We start from the raw sequence: 20,760 nt of genomic DNA on the forward strand, positions 1-20,760 counted from the left end.
ATTGGAAATAATGGTCGACAGCTTCCTTATTGTATACTCCTTTTGGGTCGGGCGTAGCCCAGGCACGACATGAGTTTGTAAGTCCACGTGAAACGGTCTTCACCGGTCTAAACTCGGACCGGAATGAACCGAATTTACTCGGACTGAACTACCTCTGAATGGATCGGAGATTGGAATTTTGATAATTTAAGATCCGTAAATCGGATCGGATTTGCTTGGACCGGACACGAAAAAACGGACGAAAATCTGGACCGAATTGGTTTGGATCAGTTGTCGACTTATTCAATATTTTATTACCTTTTTCTATAGGATATGATAAAGAGGAAAGAATAAATATAGAAAACTAAATGTTAAACGCCCTTGTTTAAAAGATAAAATAAAATATCTCAAACTATATTTATATTTATAACATATTAAAGGAGGAAATTAACTTTGTAAGTAGGTATTTTTCATACTTTTAAAGAAAAAATCGGTCTGGTCCAAGATCGGTTTCTTAATGGTTTGCACCAGACCGGACTGTAGACCAGAAATTAATTTTTTAAGACTCGAAGACCAGACTGGTTGTCTTATTGTCTCCGGTCCGACTTGAGGCTGAACCGGTCCATTTGTCCGTTCCGGACCCATTTTTTAACACTCCTACGTAGGGGTGTAAATTCTCAATCCGACCCAGTGAACCCGATGGGTTTGTCCGACCGTTTAGAATCCGAACCGTTTAGAACCCGTGAGTTAAAATCCGAAATCCGATCCGATCCGATTATATTCAACCCGAATCCGACCCAACCCGTTAGTATTGATCCGATTAAGATCCGAATTCGTTAACAGTCCGATCCGTGACAATCCGAATCCATTTAATCCGATCCGAAGCGATCCGAAACCCGTTTATGATCCGATCCGTTTCAATCCGAATCCGTTCCAACCCGAGGAATATCCGTTTAATCCGATCCATTTTTAATCCGTGACCCGTTTAATCCGACCCGTTTCAACCTGTGACCCGTTTAATCCGATCCGTCTTTAATCCGTGACCCGTTTAATCCGATCCGTTTTTAATCCGTGACATATGGTTATCATCATCAATCCATACGGTGATGATATAGCCGTACATATGGTTATCATCATCAATCCATAAGATATCCAATTTCGTATATGAAAAAATTATAAAAACTTAATATTCTGAAAATATATATCGAGACCAATATAACAAGATCTTACATGATAACATTTTGATGTATATAATAGTGAGAATGTACGGTCAAAGTTTTCATACTTTGTACACATATTCCAAGACATAAAGAACTTTCAGGAATGGAGGTAGTATTAAACCAAGTTATACAATATACTCAATAACTTATATTACTGATCTTAAATTCTTATTACTTTTAAAAGTTAGTTATCGTATTCGTCCCCTATTTAAGTTATCGATATTATAATATATAATTTGGAACCGGATGGACCCGACCAAAATTTCAACCCTCTACCGAATAACTCGATCCGGTAATTACCCGAACCAATTTAAAACTGAATCCAATGTAACCACGCTAAATTTGTTTCAATCCGACCCGTTTTAGTTTGTTACCGATTAAACCGATCCGATATGAATCCGATCCGATATGAATCCGATCCGATACGAATCCGATCCGATATGAATCCGACCGACATGAACCCGAACCCGTTATAGTCCGACTAAACCCGTTAACAATCCGTCATATTCCAATCCGATCCGATCCGACCCAAACCGATTACAATCCAACGCGTTTACAACCCGATCCGATATGAACCCATGAATAAATAATCCGAACCGATCCGGTCCGTTAAGTTTTCAATCCGATCCGATCAGACCCGTTAACCAAATTAATCCGTTCCAATCCGATCCGTTTCAATCCGAATCCGATGAGTCCGACCCAAACCCGATCCGTTGATCCGATTTGACACCCCTACTCCTACGATTCATGGTCTGTATAACAATACGCTACCATGAAATTTATATAATACGAAAATTATGGGTAAAAAGGTATATGTATTCTTGCAATTCCTTTATCTAAGAGATGGCCTAAGGATGATCTTTTTGGAGACAATCAAAAGAGGGCTACTATACAGTCAAGCCAGGCTACTTGTTACCAAAATTGGGCTCTCAAAGTCTATCATTTTCTATTAATCTATGATTAATGAGGAGGTATGGAGAGTGACTTAGGGTATTGATGGGCTACCGAAACTAGGACACTTCTCGTGGAGGGCGTGTAAAGGAAGCATGGCGGTAAGAGAAAGACTTGTTCATCATCATATTGCTACTGATGAGGTTGTTCTCTCTTTTGGATTTAGCGGGACATTCATATTCCTTACGTCGGTTTAGCTTGGCCTGAAAATAGGGAGAGAGTAACTCTCCATCGAAAACAAGCAAATAAAGGCAATATATAGAATATGAATAGCGCTAAATGCAACCCATATGCAACTAAACTACACTAATATGTACAAAAAAGAGTTTCTAATGACTCTTAAAGATGTGCAAATTCTTTAGCAAGCTTATTCGGGTGTGTTTGACTTCCACTAAGTACACTCTCCTCATCAATGGTAGCCCTCATGGTTTTTTTCCAGCTATAAGAGAGGACTCAGACAAGGAGACCCTCTCTCCCCTTGTTGTTTGTAATATGTATGGAGTATCTCTCTCGCACAAATGCACAATGATGTACATAGGTACCTTACAGCAGTTCCATTTTCACCCAAGATGTACTAGTTTGGCTCTGAATCATCTGTGTTTTGCCTGGTCTAATGGCAACTAAAGAAAAAACTGCAAAATATTGTGTGGGAATGGAAGACAGTGACATTCAGAGGATAGTTTCAGCTTCTGGTTTCTCCTTGGGTTCTCTTCCCTTTAGGTACCTGGGAGTACCAATCGGTTCAAGAAAGATTATAGTTGCAGATTGTAACACCCCGACAATTCCCATTTTCTAAAATAACCCCTTTTTTAAATATAACTGTAGGGAATTATCAAAGTATTATCGCCCGTGTAAAAACGTACGGCTTATTCAGAATTTTGCAGCGGAAAACATAAAACTAACTTTTGGGTTCATAATTAATCTATTACATATTAGGTCCAAAACAATTAACTGAAATAAGGAAATACGAATAGTACGACAAGTTTCAAATCCAAGTTAACGAATTGAATCACTTAATTAAACAATAGAACTACAAGCTCTCTAATCCCGATCCCAATGATGCATCATCTTCAAACCTGTAGATGGGCAATGCTTATTGATCCTTAGAGACTGCTCACCAAAGATGGGTCATCACAGGATCAATAAGGCATAGCCATGATCAACACACACAAACAAGCACGTAATCAGCAAAGCTGAGTACTACATACTAAAGCAATAATAATCCTAACATGATACTATTAAACATAATTAAGGGCAGACAAAGCATGATAATCTGACGACCATACTTAACTAGACTAGGCTAGACTGGACCAGACTTTTATAACAATAATATTATTTTAATTGAAATAGGCAATGGACCGAGTTTTCTAGCTAGGCGAGGTACGGGCGCGACTCCGTTACCTCAGTGACCTGCGATATCGAGGAACGTTTGACTGAAAATAGGACGCGGTGATCAATCCGGTCCGAATGAAAGGCCATGGGCTACCACCATGAACCCCAACTCCTGTTTGTCCGTCACTTTAGACGTGCACAGTCTAAAGCTATTGCTACTTAGTTTCACTTTACATGATTTACAAATTGACACCCTGTTATGACTCAACAATCACATAAGGCATGCAACTCACATTTATTTATAACTGTTTTTATCTTAGAATTGAGTAAGTGATCACAAAGGCATCAAACAAGACTCATTCCAATTAACTCCAATCTTTTCTTTAATACTGATCAACCCCTGAATATGGGTATAAGGTTTCAACTTACTAAATAAGGTCCTCCGCCCTCATAAAGTAGTGAAAAGCTAAAAAGGGAACAACAATTAACTGATCTGAATTATATACTGAAGAATCTAGTGTTCCCAATCAAACATATTTGCATCAATCTTCCAGACTAACATGTTATAATCCTCAAAATGCAATAAAGGTTTAATATGTTCATCCAACATTATCAAACATGCAATTTCGACCTGACTAAGTTCATCAACAACATTAACATAACCAAGTTCATCAACAATTCAACATGGTTTCAACAATTAGCACACATTCCAAGCACACAGGTATGTACGTACCTTGTGTAAACAAACTGATAGGCCACTTTAACACTTTCAAAAGTCGCCTAAAGAGAATTCTCCGCCTAAAACAACCAACAAGTAACCTCAATCAATTTCTAATCATTGACAACCATAATAAAGCATTCTAAATGCATCCTAAATAGATTTAGAACTTTCCCCAATATCAAAACTTGAACATTTGCTTTCCTAGCATCATAATTATTGAACCAGTGATTGCAATTCGTTGAAAACTTTTGCAAACATCGTACTTTAAATTTTCAGCAGTATTAATTCATTTAAAAGCTTCACCAGGGTCAATCTACGTTCCTAGTATCTCAAAACAACCAATTCAATAATCCATACTCAACCTATCATGATTAAAACTCATAAAAACCTTGAATTTCGTACTTTAAACCATCAAAACCAATATTTCAATGTCATTAGATAATCTGAAAATCAATAACTTTATTATAAAATTCATATAATCTTAAATTCATAATTTACATCATAAAACCCATAGCTTTAATTCAAGAAAACATAATTCAAACTAATAAATCATGATTAAGCCCTAATTTAATTTTAATTAATCAAAACTGAAAATTAATTCGTTTTTAATCTCAACATAAATTCTGAAAATCGTATTTACCATAAAAATTATAAATTTAATTTAAGAACATAATCTAAATTAACAAACTTTAATTTAAAACAATTAGTTACTTAGGGTTTAAGAAAGTAACCAATTCAAGAAGGAGGAGAGGGAGTTGGCCGGCGCACGGAGGTGGCTTGCGGCTGGGCTGTGCGACGGCGACACACGATGGTGCTGTTTGCGGTGGCTGCGCGAAGACATAACATTAAGGAGGGGAGAAATCGCAAGGAAGAAAGAAAGAAACAGGGAAGGAAAAGGAAGAAGAAGAAGAAGAAAGAAGTTACCGGCGGTGATGGTTGTCCGGCGGCTTGGCAGAAGCGGCGGACGAAGGGAGGAGAGAAAACTGCAGTGAGGATGCTGTACGTGAAGTTGAAGGAGGGAGAGGAGGCTTTGATTTTTCTTTTTACGTGAATTAGTTTTGGGTGAGGGTTTGAGTTCTTTTGGGTTTTAATGGTTTGGGCTTTTCAAGTGGGCTAGACTTAGGATTTAGCTTTTATGATTCGAGTCCAAAACTGAATAGGATCGTTTTCTAAATTCAATCAATTTTCTTAATTCAAATTCTTTTCAACTTAAAATTCTAAAATCATTTTCGATTTCGTAAATCGTTGAAAATATTAAAATGTAATAACTAAATATATGTTAACTATATATTCATTTCCAAAATTCATAAATCCTTATTTAAATATATTAAATATACGTTAAAATATATAACTGAAATGTATAAAATTACTGGGGATTACAATCTACCCCTCTTAAAAGAAGCTTCGTCCCGAAACTTGACACGAAAATTCACATATTTTTCCAAACTTTTCAACTTACTCTTATTGTAGAAGTACTTTGTGCCACTCTTGTGCATTATTTTGCCAACTAAGAGTTATTTGCAATACTCAATAACACATTTTCTTATGCGGAGGATCTATTTACTTGCATCAACATGTAAAGGTTGCTAGAAGTAAGCATAAAATGCATAAAATATCATAAAAATAGGTAAAAAGCGCGAATTTCTATCGCATTCTACCCCCTTAAAGAAAACGAGTTACGCCCTCGTAACTCACCTCAGAAAATAACTCTGGATACTTGATCTTCATTTCAGCTTCGGCTTCCCACGTTGCCTCTTCGTACTCGTGGTTCGACCAAAGCACTTTCACTATGCTGACGTCCTTATTGCGTGTACTACGCACTTTTCTGTCAAGGATTTTCACAGGCCTTTCTTCGTATGTGAGGCTACTATCAATCTGAATTCTCTCAGGCTCTAAGATATGACGCTCATCAGGGATATATCGCTTTAGTTGGGAAATGTGAAACACGTCGTGCATCTTTTCGAACTCCATTGGCAAGGCTAACTTGTATGCTACTTTCCCTATTCGTTGCAGAATCTCATATGGGCCTACATACTTGGCACTTAGCTTGCCCTTCTTCCCAAATCTCATCACACCCTTGGTTGGTGATACTTTCAAGAACACTTTATCACCTACTGCAAATTCATCATCTCTTCTTTTCAAATCAGCATAACTCTTTTGCCTATCCTGGGCAGCTTGAATTCTAGCCTGAATTATTTTCACATTCCTGACAGTCTCCTCAATGAATTCCGTTCCCAAGACTATATTTTCACTGAAATCATTCAAGCAGGTGGGACTTCTACATTTTCTCCCATATAGTGCCTCAAAAGGTGCCATCTTAATGCTTGCGTGGTAGCTATTGTTGTATGAAAATTCGATCAAGTCTAGATGGTCTTCCCAACTACCCTTAAAGTCAATTGCACAAGCCCTCAACATATCTTCCATAGTCTGGTTAGTTCTCTCAGTCTGACCATCGGTTGTAGGGTGGAAAGCAGTGCTCATTTTTAAAGTTGTCCCAAGGTTCAACTGGACTTTTTGCCAAAATTTCGAGAGGAATCTTGAGTCACGGTCTGAGATAATATCGGTTGGGACCCCATGCAACCTCACTACATGCTTAATGTATGTCCTTGCAAGCTGTTTCTTTTTCCAAGTCTCTTTAATCGGAATAAACACGGCTGATTTTGTTAGACGATCCACAATCACCCAAATGGTATCATTTCCGTTCTTTGATCTAGGCAAGGCAGTAACAAAATCCATAGAAATGGAATCCCACTTCCATCCAGGCACTTCTAAAGGTTGAACTTTCCCCATGGGTCTTTTGTGGTCTATTTTGACTTTTTGGCAGGTTAGGCATCTAGACACAAACTCAGCAACTTCCCGTTTCATATTAGGCCACCAATAGATTTGTTTCAGGTCTTTGTACAACTTGTCACCCCCAGGGTGCACAGAATATGGAGTATTATGCCCCTCATCCATAAGACGTCTCTTGAGTTCTTCACACTTTTGTAGTACGCACCATCTCCCTTTGAACCTTAAACTACCATCTTCATGAATCTTGAAATCCACTTCTTTCCCTTGACCCATCTTTTCTTTGATTCTCTCTAGGCACTCATCCCCAGCTTGACTTTCTCTAATCTCCTCGAATATAGACAACCCCAATGATAATGCACTCAGTTTTGCTTTGGTTTCCCCAGGGTTTACTATTTCCAGGCTAAGTCTCTGCATGTCTCGACACAACTCTTCAGGCACTATCAAGACATTCATACTATGGCTAGATTTCCTACTCAATGCATCGGCAACGACGTTTGCTTTCCCCTCATGGTACTGGATGTTCAAATCATAGTCCTTGATCAACTCTAACCATCTTCTTTGTCTCATGTTGAGATCTTTCTGGGTGAAAATGTATTTTAGGCTTTTGTGGTCTGTGAAGATCTTACATGTTGCCCCATAGAGGTAATGTCTCCAAATTTTCAAAGCGAAAACAATCGCAGCTAGCTCTAGATCGTGGGTAGGGTAATTAGCCTCATATGGTTTTAATTGACGCGACGCATACGCAATCACCTTCCCATTTTGCTGTAATACACACCCCAACCCATTCTTCGACGCATCACTATATACCTCAAACCCTTCATTCCCATCAGGCAAGGTTAAAACAGGTGCTGAGGTTAAACGCTCTTTGAGAATTTGGAAGGCTTCCTCACATTTTTCGCTCCACTCAAATTTTGATTCTTTCTTCATCAAGTTGGTCATGGGTCTTACTATCTTTGAGAAATCTCTCACAAATCTCCTATAATACCCAGCTAGACCTAAGAAACTCCGAATATCCGACACATTCTTTGGAGTAGGCCACTCACTCACAGCTTGAATTTTGGCAGGATCCACAGAGACCCCTTCTTTTGACACATAATGCCCCAAAAATGCTACCTTTTCCAGGCGGAATTTACACTTAGAGAACTTTGCATACAACTGGTTCTTCCTAAGCGTCTCCAAGATAACCCTCAAATGATCATCGTGTTCCTTTTCATTCCTCGAATAGATCAGAATATCATCAATGAATACCACCACAAACTTATCTAGGAACTCATGGAAAATCCTATTCATCAGATCCATAAATATGGCGGGTGCATTGGTTAACCCAAAAGGCATTACTGTAAACTCATAATGGCCATAACGAGTCCTAAATGCAGTCTTAGGAATGTCTTTTTCAGCTACCCTCAATTGGTGATATCCCGAACGCAAATCAATCTTTGAGAATACACTTGCCCCGTTCAACTGGTCAAACAGGTCATCTATCCTAGGCAAAGGATATTTGTTTTTGATTGTTACGTTGTTCAACTCCCTATAATCAATACATAGCCGCATACTCCCATCTTTCTTTTTGACAAACAATACTGGAGCTCCCCACGGTGATGCACTAGGCCTAATGTACCCCTTGTCGAACAAGTCCTGCAATTGTATTTTTAACTCACTCATTTCTGGGGGTGCCATCCTATAAGGTGCTTTGGATATAGGTGCAGTTCCGGGATTTAACTCTATGGTAAATTCAAGGGTTCTAGCCGGTGGCATACCCGGAATCTCATCCGGAAATACATCTACAAATTCTCTTACGATTGGGACATCCCCTATCTTTACCCCAACTTTCTTACTCACATCTTGGACACTACAGAAAAATAGTTCACACCCTTTATTGACCAGTTTCCTCACTTGTAATGCGGAGATCACCCCAAAGTTCCCAGACTTCCCAAAACGTCTATATGATATTGATTTCCCAGTAGGGTTCTTTAGGCTTACTTTCTGAATCTCGCAATCTATCCTGGCCTTGTATAAGCTTAGCCAATCCATCCCCAGAATCACATCTAGGTCCCCCAAACTAAATTCTATCAAATTAGATGGAAAAGTGCAATCTTTTATCTTCAAAGGCAAGTTCTTAAATAATTTCGTACACTTTATTGTTGCACCATTAGGCATACTAACAGGTAAATCAATTGCCTCAAAATCTACTAACTTCAAATTTTTAACAATAGAGGTCGAAATAAAAGAATATGTTGCCCCTGAATCAAACAATGTTTTAACAGGTAAGGAGTTGATAGAGAAAGTACCCGAAACTACGTCTGCAGAACGTTCAGCTTCATTTCTACTCATTACGAACAGCTTTCCGGGAGCCTTGTTGTTATTGTTGTTTCCATTGGCAGGTTTGTTTTGGTTTCCCTGGTTGTTTGGTGCCCCAGCAGGCTTCGAACCTTGGTTCCCCGAATGGTTAAACCCTGGTTTCCCTTGGTTACTACTCCCACTACCATTCTGCTCTCTCTTCTGCTTTGTAAAGCACTCATACTCTCTATGCCCCTTCTTACGACAATAGTTGCAAGTTACCAATTCCCCCTTACAGTCCTTCCCAGGGTGATTGTTGTTGCACATCTTACAGTGATGCACTCTGTTAGGCTGGTTTTTGTTGGTGTAGTTATTCCCCTGGTTATTCCTTCCCTGAAAGTTACCATTACCATTACCATTCCCATTTCCATTTCTATTCCTTTTGAAGTTCCCCTGACTTCCCCCAGCATTAAACTCTTTCCTTTTATCCCCAACAACAATATTCTTTTTGTCCCTCCTGGTCTGCAGGCCATAAATATGGGCAGCTCTTCCATACACAATGTCTAAGGACGTAAAGGTTTCCCCGCCTAATCCCAATTGGATCTCATCGGTTAACCCCTGTTCAAACCTCTGAGCCTTTAGTTCCTCAGTAGCTACCACCTCAGGTGCAAACCTCGACAAAGCTATAAACTTACTGTAGTATTCAGCGATGGTCAAATTCCCCATCATAAGGTTGATAAATTCCTGGGCTTTCTGCTTCCTCATAAAAGGAGGATAAAACTTCCCCCTCAAAGCAACAATAAAAGAATCCCAATTGAATCCCTCAGCAGCACTTAGTCTAGTCCCATTTTCCCTCCACCAAAGGTCGGCCTCATCTTTCAGGTAGAGGACAGCTTGGCCTACTTTCATATGCTCAGGACAGTTTACCGCCCCAAATAGTTTCTCAAATTCCCTGATCCAGTTTTCAAGGAAGGTGGGGTCTGCCTGCCCCTTAAAGTATGGTGGCTTAACTTTCGCAAGCCTTTCAAACATGTCCCCTGCAGAATCGGGACGCTCAGTTCTTTCCTGGGTTAGTTTTTCCGCCAAGAGGCGAATAGCAGCAGCTAGGTCACTATTATTGGCCATCCTAGAGCGCGACCTGAAATTAATATGCTCTAATTCAGGTTCAAAACTTTACTTACATTATCCTCTAGCAATGCAATATCACATTAACATTCAAAATGCACACGAAATGAACAATCATGCAAAACATTCAACTGAGAGACGAGGAATAACTTCAATCATCACGAATAATAAGTTAGAATAAAAGAAGAAAACATTCCCCTTGCGTGCCCGTAAAACTTTGATCCTTTAGATAGTCAATAATCTAACTTTTATTCCTCAGAAGAATGTCAATAACAATCCTAAATATTAACACACACCTGTTCTCAAAATAACGTAAAAAGGTTCTACGATATAAACATAAACTATGGTTGGGCGGATTGTCCAACATTTTTCTCACACACAACTAAATATGTAAGCAAAGCTAAAGGGAAACATCATCAGACTTGTCCTTTGATTCGCTATAACCTTCTAGGGTGAATAACTCATATTTAAGTTCATCATCGTCATCCATATCAAAATAATAAGCTTCTTTTCTTGGCCTAGAGGATCTTCGTAGACCTTGAAGTTGATGATTAGCTTCCTCTGGCTCAGGCTCAGGTTCAGGTTCAGGTTCATGTTCAGGCTCAAACTCAAACTCAGGTTCAACCTCCAATTCATGCTCGAACTCAAACTCAAATTCTTGTTCGAACTCATACCCAAATTCATGCTCAAACTCAGGCTCCGAATCGCTTTCAGGTCTCAAAACAGCTTGATAAATATCGACCCTAGTTTTCCCTCTAGCACGATCAAATTCACGAAGGGCTTCATCATCACTATCAGGTTCTCCTGCTCTTAAAGCTCGACGCAGAACAAGTTCATGGCTGGTGTAACTGTTAATGTCAGACTCGTAATCCATTTCATTTTCATCATCGCTTAGAACAATAGGGTTAGAATTGCTCCCTATTCTATTTCCTTGTATGCCAGACATGATTAGTGATCTATAACAATTAAACATAGTTTCTATGTTAGTAATTAGTACTCTCACTTACCGTATGATCCCACAATACACAATAAGTAAGAATATATATCAATCGCAATGCGTAGGAAAGACACGACAGTTAGCAGGTAGAGAAATTACAATCATGTTGACATAATGCAGACACAATGCTTCTATTCTATATGCCCTTTCCTATACTACCCAACTCTCAAAATAATCATAGTATATCAAACATTGAAGCATAAAAGAATAAAACACGAATGATTTATAAGAATTTGATTGATTAAAAGAATAATTATTAAACGATAAATAATTTTTTTTTTTTTTTTTTTTTTTTTTTTTTTTTTTTTTTTACGGTACTGTAGCAGCAGCAGCAGTAAATTTTTTTTTTTTTTTTTTTTTTTTTTTTTTTGGAAATATTAATTTGAATTTCAAAAGAATCGAAATACATTAATTCACATAAACAAGAACGTATTTCAAAGCACGTTTCAAGAGTCAATATTAAAATAAATTCAAACATTTCTAGCTAATAACTTTCAATTTATTCACTAGTGTGAAATTACTTTTACGTAACTAATTAGTTGGTTAAGCGCCTAAGATATAAAAGGTAGACACGAAATCTCAGTAAAACCTTTAGCTCAAAAATACCACTTTGTAACACCCCGACAATTCCCATTTTCTAAAATAACCCCTTTTTTAAATATAACTGTAGGGAATTATCAAAGTATTATCGCCCGTGTAAAAACGTACGGCTTATTCAGAATTTTGCAGCGGAAAACATAAAACTAACTTTTGGGTTCATAATTAATCTATTACATATTAGGTCCAAAACAATTAACTGAAATAAGGAAATACGAATAGTACGACAAGTTTCAAATCCAAGTTAACAAATTGAATCACTTAATTAAACAATAGAACTACAAGCTCTCTAATCCCGATCCCAATGATGCATCATCTTCAAACCTGTAGATGGGCAATGCTTATTGATCCTTAGAGACTGCTCACCAAAGATGGGTCATCACAGGATCAATAAGGCATAGCCATGATCAACACACACAAACAAGCACGTAATCAGCAAAGCTGAGTACTACATACTAAAGCAATAATAATCCTAACATGATACTATTAAACATAATTAAGGGCAGACAAAGCATGATAATCTGACGACCATACTTAACTAGACTAGGCTAGACTGGACCAGACTTTTATAACAATAATATTATTTTAATTGAAATAGGCAATGGACCGAGTTTTCTAGCTAGGCGAGGTACGGGCGCGACTCCGTAACCTCAGTGACCTGCGATATCGAGGAACGTTTGACTGAAAATAGGACGCGGTGATCAATCCGGTCCGAATGAAAGGCCATGGGCTACCACCATGAACCCCAACTCCTGTTTGTCCGTCACTTTAGACGTGCACAGTCTAAAGCTATTGCTACTTAGTTTCACTTTACATGATTTACAAATTGACACCCTGTTATGACTCAACAATCACATAAGGCATGCAACTCACATTTATTTATAACTGTTTTTATCTTGGAATTGAGTAAGTGATCACAAAGGCATCAAACAAGACTCATTCCAATTAACTCCAATCTTTTCTTTAATACTGATCAACCCCTGAATATGGGTATAAGGTTTCAACTTACTAAATAAGGTCCTCCGCCCTCATAAAGTAGTGAAAAGCTAAAAAGGGAACAACAATTAACTGATCTGAATTATATACTGAAGAATCTAGTGTTCCCAATCAAACATATTTGCATCAATCTTCCAGACTAACATGTTATAATCCTCAAAATGCAATAAAGGTTTAATATGTTCATCCAACATTATCAAACATGCAATTTCGACCTGACTAAGTTCATCAACAACATTAACATAACCAAGTTCATCAACAATTCAACATGGTTTCAACAATTAGCACACATTCCAAGCACACAGGTATGTACGTACCTTGTGTAAACAAACTGATAGGCCACTTTAACACTTTCAAAAGTCGCCTAAAGAGAATTCTCCGCCTAAAACAACCAACAAGTAACCTCAATCAATTTCTAATCATTGACAACCATAATAAAGCATTCTAAATGCATCCTAAATAGATTTAGAACTTTCCCCAATATCAAAACTTGAACATTTGCTTTCCTAGCATCATAATTATTGAACCAGTGATTGCAATTCGTTGAAAACTTTTGCAAACATCGTACTTTAAATTTTCAGCAGTATTAATTCATTTAAAAGCTTCACCAAGGTCAATCTACGTTCCTAGTATCTCAAAACAACCAATTCAATAATCCATACTCAACCTATCATGATTAAAACTCATAAAAACCTTGAATTTCGTACTTTAAACCATCAAAACCAATATTTCAATGTCATTAGATAATCTGAAAATCAATAACTTTATTATAAAATTCATATAATCTTAAATTCATAATTTACATCATAAAACCCATAGCTTTAATTCAAGAAAACATAATTCAAACTAATAAATCATGATTAAGCCCTAATTTAATTTTAATTAATCAAAACTGAAAATTAATTCGTTTTTAATCTCAACATAAATTCTGAAAATCGTATTTACCATAAAAATTATAAATTTAATTTAAGAACATAATCTAAATTAGCAAACTTTAATTTAAAACAATTAGTTACTTAGGGTTTAAGAAAGTAACCAATTCAAGAAGGAGGAGAGGGAGTTGGCCGGCGCACGGAGGTGGCTTGCGGCTGGGCTGTGCGACGGCGACACACGATGGTGCTGTTTGCGGTGGCTGCGCGAAGACATAACATTAAGGAGGGGAGAAATCGCAAGGAAGAAAGAAAGAAACAGGGAAGGAAAAGGAAGAAGAAGAAGAAGAAAGAAGTTACCGGCGGTGATGGTTGTCCGGCGGCTTGGCAGAAGCGGCGGACGAAGGGAGGAGAGAAAACTGCAGTGAGGATGCTGTACGTGAAGTTGAAGGAGGGAGAGGAGGCTTTGATTTTTCTTTTTACGTGAATTAGTTTTGGGTGAGGGTTTGAGTTCTTTTGGGTTTTAATGGTTTGGGCTTTTCAAGTGGGCTAGACTTAGGATTTAGCTTTTATGATTCGAGTCCAAAACTGAATAGGATCGTTTTCTAAATTCAATCAATTTTCTTAATTCAAATTCTTTTCAACTTAAAATTCTAAAATCATTTTCGATTTCGTAAATCGTTGAAAATATTAAAATGTAATAACTAAATATATGTTAACTATATATTCATTTCCAAAATTCATAAATCCTTATTTAAATATATTAAATATACGTTAAAATATATAACTGAAATGTATAAAATTACGGGGGATTACACAGATTGTGAACAACTGGTGGATAAGATCACTGCAAGAATCAAAGTGTGGAAGTCTAGGCATATTTCTTATGCTGGAAGATTGGTACTAATCAATGTTGTGTTAATGAGTATCCATGTCTATTGGGGGCAAATTTTTCTCCTCCCCAAAGCTGTTTTTAAACAGATCATCTCTATCTGCGGCGCTTTTCTTTGGTCAGGTGATGCCAACAGTTCAAGATATGGATATGTGAGTTGGGAGAAGATGTGTGAGACAAAGAAAGCATGTGGGCTTGGTCTTAGGATCATTACACAATGGAACAAAGCAACAATAGGGAAGTTAGTGTGGAATGTTGCTTAGAAACAGGACTCTTTGTGGGTTAAGTGGGTTCATGAGGTGTATGTGAAGAATGGGGATTGGTGGGGATTTGAAGCTCCTAAATCTGCAAGTTGGAATTTCAAATGTGTATGCAAGGTGAAAGCTGAACTTGTGCAAGCTGTGGGGTGTAATAGTTGGCCTGCTGATCAAACCTACTCCATCTCTCAAGTGTACAAAAATTTACTTCCAAAGGGTATGCCCCCTTACTGGTCCACCCTCATCTGGACAAGGAATCTGATTCCTAAACATATATTTATTATATGGTTGACAATGTTGCATAGACTTCCCACCTGTGCCAGATTGGTTCTTATTGGTATCACTGATACTGATGCTTGTGTGATTTGTGGAAATGCATCAGAAACTCAAGACCATATTTTGGCTTCTGTACCTATGCTGTTGGTTGCTTCTCTGCTGTCATGTAGTGGTTACAGGTTCCTTACAGAACTGTAGGCCTTGACTCTTTATGCAGGTGGATTAGAAATGGTTACAAAGCTTCACTATGGAGAAGGCATGTTCTACTTGATGATGTTGTTGCCACAGTGTACATGATTTGGCAAGTGAGGAACAAAGGTTACTGGGAGCACACAATTTGTAGAATTGATAAAACTGTAAAGCATATTCAGTTCCTTGTTAAAAATAGATGCATTCATACCCTAGGAAAGAAGATTAGTCGTGTAGATAGGGAGTGGACTAACTCCCTATAGAGTTTTTGGCTTGTTTGTGTTTTTTCCCCAAGCTCTTCTTTGGGGTCCCTCCTAGAGGGTTCGTTTTGTAAGAGCTAACCTATGGGGTGTCTTGTTTATTGAGCTTTACTAATCTACTTTACTCTTAACAAAAAAAAAAGATGTGCAAATTACAAGCACATAACTGACCCTGGGTATGCTCTCCTCCACCAACCATGGGACGAATGGGAATGATGTCGACATCATCAATTTCTTCCCTAGCTACGCACGATTCCTCTACTTCCCAAGGCATCCAAATGGGAATTCTCGCGAGCACCTTCGGGGCTCGGGGTTTGATATCTTATTTTTTCCCACCTAGGGGTTTTGCTTCTAGTTTCAGGTTCGTCCCTTGGGATGGTTGAGTTCCCTATCCTGCACTGACTTTCATAATCTGTTGTGTACGTTGCTTCAGATAGATTGAACATTGCTTGATTTCGTTTGGTTACTTCGGAAAGTTCGAGGAGTAGGCTCTTTGGACCAGTCTGGATGTTTCTAGGCTTCTTCCTCGGAATTCCAACTGCTCTTCATCCTGTCGGTCGTCAATTGAGTTCCAGATCTCACTGGAGTAGAGTTGCGTAATCGGGTGTGTTTCATGTTGGGATGAGGTTCCTCTTGGTCCAACCTTCGTCTTGATCAAGGTCTGGTCCCTCTTTTCTCGTGACCTCGGTCTGTCTCTGTGGTCCTCTTCTAGCTTCAGGGAGTTGGCTTGTGCAATATAGCTATGCATTATTTCCATCGCTGCCTCCACATGCGCTCTATTGTTATTTCCATTGCCGCCTCCACCTAGGTTATGTTGTTATTTCCATCGCCGCCTCCACCCGCGCTCTGTTGTTATTGCCATCGCTGCCTCCGCATGCGCTCTGTTGTTATTGCCATCGCTGCCTCCGCATGCGCTCTGTTGTTATTGTCATCGCCGCCTCCACCTGCGCTTTGTTGTGCTACCCTCATTCCCCTCTGAGTGTGCCTAAGTTGTGCTACCCTCATTCCCCTCGTCGGTGTGGGTTTGAGTTGTTATGCTCTGTGTGTAGAGTTATCGTTTGGACGATGTAGATGAGCCGGAGTCCGAATAAGAGATATTCATCATGTTTGAAAAAAGAGAGGATCTTTCAAGGCTTTATAATATTTTCTCCATAGATGGCGCCAAATTGTTCCGGGTATGAAACAAGTCACCTCGGTTGATTAGTCGGTTGGACTAGAAAGACCTTGCATGTAATGTGATTGGCTCAAGTGTACCTGCACACAAAGTGGGTTAACTTGCCTCGGGGTGGAAACGAGGAAAGCCCATCCGATGCCTAAGTCAGTAGGTATCCGAGAGTAAGAAAGCTCTTACTAGGTTATGTGTGCAAAGGCAATAAATGAGCTCCGGAGGGGGACCACTACGGCTCCTCTCTTATCGAGAATTCATACATCCCTTATCAGTGTATGGACAGCTATCTCTCGAGCACAGGTTTAGGTTCGGCCTCAATGGAATTGGAGCACCTAACAACGCATCTTCACAGACCAAGAACTACGAGATCACCCCTTTCAGTACAATGGAAAATGTTATTTGTATAACAAATGTTGTTGGGCCTTGTTATAATGGGCCTTGGGCCAAAGGAAAGATAAGATCCTTTAAGGAGTGGACATGTGTATTTAGCCTTGATAGGCTTTTGGACTTCAGGTCAAATTGGGAGCCACTTGGACACCCAAACAATTAATCCCCCGTACCACATTACTTGTTACCCTTTAAATTAGAAATGACCCCAAAATTATTATATTGTCTTTAGCTTCCCACTAAAAAAAGTTTGGTCCCCAATCCTCTCATTCAATTAAAAAAATCTCCATTAACTCCTATCATATTGAATTTGTTAATAAAATAGCAATTGGTAACCAAACAAACATTTATCACCTAGAACTTTATGCAAAGACAAGTGTAACAAATAATGTGGTATGGAAGGAGTATTATATTACTATTTTGATAAGTGTTTAGGGTTCATGGTTTGTGTTCAAAGTACAACTTGTTCTCCTCGAAAACTCCATATTTCAAGGCGTAAATAACTTTTAAGTAAGGGGTAGATTAAACTAAGTTATTGAAGTATACAATAAACTCCTTCTGTTTCGAAAGATTGGGGAAATCCTAAAACTCATGTTCACTTATAGTCTTATAGGGATTAAGCAGTTTGGCAATTTGCTCTTAACTAGTTGTTGGATCGTGCGCTAGCGCGCACGATCCCCCAAGGTATACAAAATTATTTTTGTAAAAATGTTACTTAAAAGTTAGGAACTTACAATTTATGGTAAATGCTAGAAATGATATGTTAAAGTTAGATGTTGGATTTGCATGTAACAGGAAATAGAAACCATATGTGTTTTAATTGATAGTTCGAAGGTACAATATATAGGAAATTATACCCAAAGAAAACAATACATTTTGTATAGCAATGAAAGGGTGAAACCGTAAATGCTCTATTGTTAAGAATAAGACAAAATAAAACAAAGAAGGAAATGAGGGACATGCACGTAAATGCACTATTAGGTGAATAATAATCAAAGTATGAAGCTTTATAAGTGTTAGTATTTGTGAACCTAAGCAAGTATAGAGTACTGTATTCATTAGCGTACATTCGATCCAACAATCCTCAGATAGTCATATTATCTTCATTTCAGCTTCGAACTCATTTTTTCGAAAAGGGGACTTTTATGTTGTGATTAATGTCATCCAATCTTCAATAACAATTGGGAATTTAAGGATTAGCTACTATTATGCCTGAATGTTTGATTAAAGTGTGGTCTTAGGTTCAATTGGTGCGTATTGTTCATGCTCACCAACTGTTCGATGAATTGCCTAAAACAACATTATGCTTAAAAGAATACATACCCAGAAGTTGAATTTCCTTCCATTTTCTCCATATACCACATTGGAAACTCCTCCTTTTCGTAGTACTCTCCCTGGATTTCAAGAGCTATGCAGCCTTGTTTCGACTCCTAGTGGTGGTCTAGATGACTTGGAATCCAGCCTTAAGAAATGTGAAGTTCACTTAACCCCTTCAATCGTTGTGGAAGTGGTGAATCATTGCAAAGAGGAAGCACCCACAAGACGGTTGCTTCGTTTCTTCACATGGTCATGTAAGAGTTTGGGTTCGGTTTTGGGGGATAAGGATTTTAACCATGCAATTCGGGTTTTTGCTGAGAGGAAGGATCACAGGGCAGTCGACATTTTGCTGGCGAATCTTTGTAAGGATCAGAGAGCTATGGAACCACAGACTTTCAGCACTGTGGCTGAAATCTTTGTTAAACTGGGTAGAGAAGGTGATGCATTGGGCATCTTTAAAAACTTGAACTTGTTCAAGTGTGCACAGGACAGAATCACTGTCACTGCTATTGTAAACGCACTCTGTGCCAAAGGGTATGCAAGAAGGGCAGAAGGGGTTGTATATCATCATAGGGATAAGATATCAGGTATAGAGTCTTGCATTTATAGGAGTATATTATATGGTTGGTCTATGCAGGGAAATGTAAAGGAAACTCGCAGAGTTCTTCAGGAAATGAAATCGAAGAAAATTACGCTTGATCTTTATTGCTTCAACACGTATCTAAGGTGTCTTTGTGAACATAACCTTGATAATAACCCATCTGGGCTTGTGCCAGAAGCTCTGAATGTGTTCATGGAGATGAGAACATACAAGATCATTCCAAATTCGATAAGTTACAATGTTTTGCTTTCTTGTTTAGGTAGAACAAGAAGAGTGAAGGAATCACTTGGAATACTTGATACCATGAGGAAATCAGGTTGTGCTCCTGATTGGGTGACTTATTATCTTATTACTCGGGTTTTATACTTGACAGGAAGGTTTGGAAAAGGTAATCAGATTGTGGATACGATGATAAAAGAAGGGATCGAGCCACCAGCAAAGTTTTATTATGATCTAGTTGGTGTTCTTTGTGGGGTTGAGAGAGTGAACTATGCTCTTGAGCTGTTTGGTTGCATGAAGAAAAGCTCAGGTGGTGATTATGGTCCAGTATATGATGTTTTGATACCAAAACTTTGTAGAGGTGGTGATTTTGAGAAGGGAAGAGAGCTTTGGGATGAGGCAGAGAGAATGGGTATTCCTCTTAGATGTTCAAGAGATGTGTTGGATCCTTCAATAACTCAAGTTTTTCAGGCTAATAGGAAGGAGAACTATCTGAAACCTGGTGACACAATAGAACTGAATACTCAAACCAGCAAGGGTAAACAGCCTGTGCAGATCACAAAGAAAGAAATTTTTCATAATAGGAAAAAGCGGAGAGGCAAGTCTAAGAAGAAAGCAGCATCAACTTGATGTGTTTCAAATGAGTCTGAGGCTTTGTTTGGTTTGGGGTAAAACGTTTTCAGTGCAAAATGATTTTCCATGGAAAACATTTTCCAAGGGAAAACACAATTCCAAACTAGTTTTCCTTTGTTTGGTTCATTAAAAGAAAAGCAGCATCAACTTGATTTGTTTCAAATGGTTGAGTACATTCAACTTTATGATGCTTCTGTAATATTGAGGGTTTCTTATGAATAAGCATTTGATAAGTCTTTTGTGTGTAATTCATGGAATAGGCACATTGCGGCCACAAATGATTTCTGATGGAGATTTATAAAATGGATCTTGTTTCTGTCTGTAGCTGTGGATATTTGTGTTCCTTCAGTGTGCTTGAACCCTTATTCTGTGTGAATGGATCTTTTGGTGATCTTCGACACCTCAGAGTTAAGCCGTAAATTGATTTGAAAAACCGAAAGCATGATCATTGCAGAAGGGTTTATTGTGAATGCTATAGATTCTGCAGAGTATCATCCCTGTACATCTACTGTCTACCCTAGGAAGCGAGGATGGTGTTCCGAGGTTTAACAGGAAAGGGTTCAGGATTTATATCTTCAACTTATAGAAAAGCTTGATGAGAAGAGACTAAGAGAGTTTCTTGTGCGGTTTTTTTTAAGACAATGTTTCTTGTGCGGATTTATCCTCTGTAGTTGGGATTGAGCAAAGTAAAAGTTGATGACATGATC

At 38.4% G+C, this 20,760-nt stretch overlaps 1 protein-coding gene across 1 annotated transcript; it reads left to right on the forward strand.

The window, feature by feature from the left end:
• The first annotated feature begins 18,060 nt into the window (after positions 1-18,060).
• On the forward strand, positions 18,061-20,375 carry LOC110798775 (pentatricopeptide repeat-containing protein At5g61370, mitochondrial). The gene has a single exon (XM_022003975.2). The coding sequence runs from the start codon at positions 18,587-18,589 to the stop codon at positions 20,048-20,050; it is 1,464 nt and encodes a 487-aa protein (XP_021859667.2). The 5' UTR covers positions 18,061-18,586; the 3' UTR covers positions 20,051-20,375.
• The last annotated feature ends 385 nt before the right edge of the window (positions 20,376-20,760 follow it).

Source organism: Spinacia oleracea, chromosome 5 (genome assembly GCF_020520425.1).
Source record: "Spinacia oleracea cultivar Varoflay chromosome 5, BTI_SOV_V1, whole genome shotgun sequence".
Lineage (NCBI taxonomy): Eukaryota > Viridiplantae > Streptophyta > Magnoliopsida > Caryophyllales > Amaranthaceae > Spinacia > Spinacia oleracea.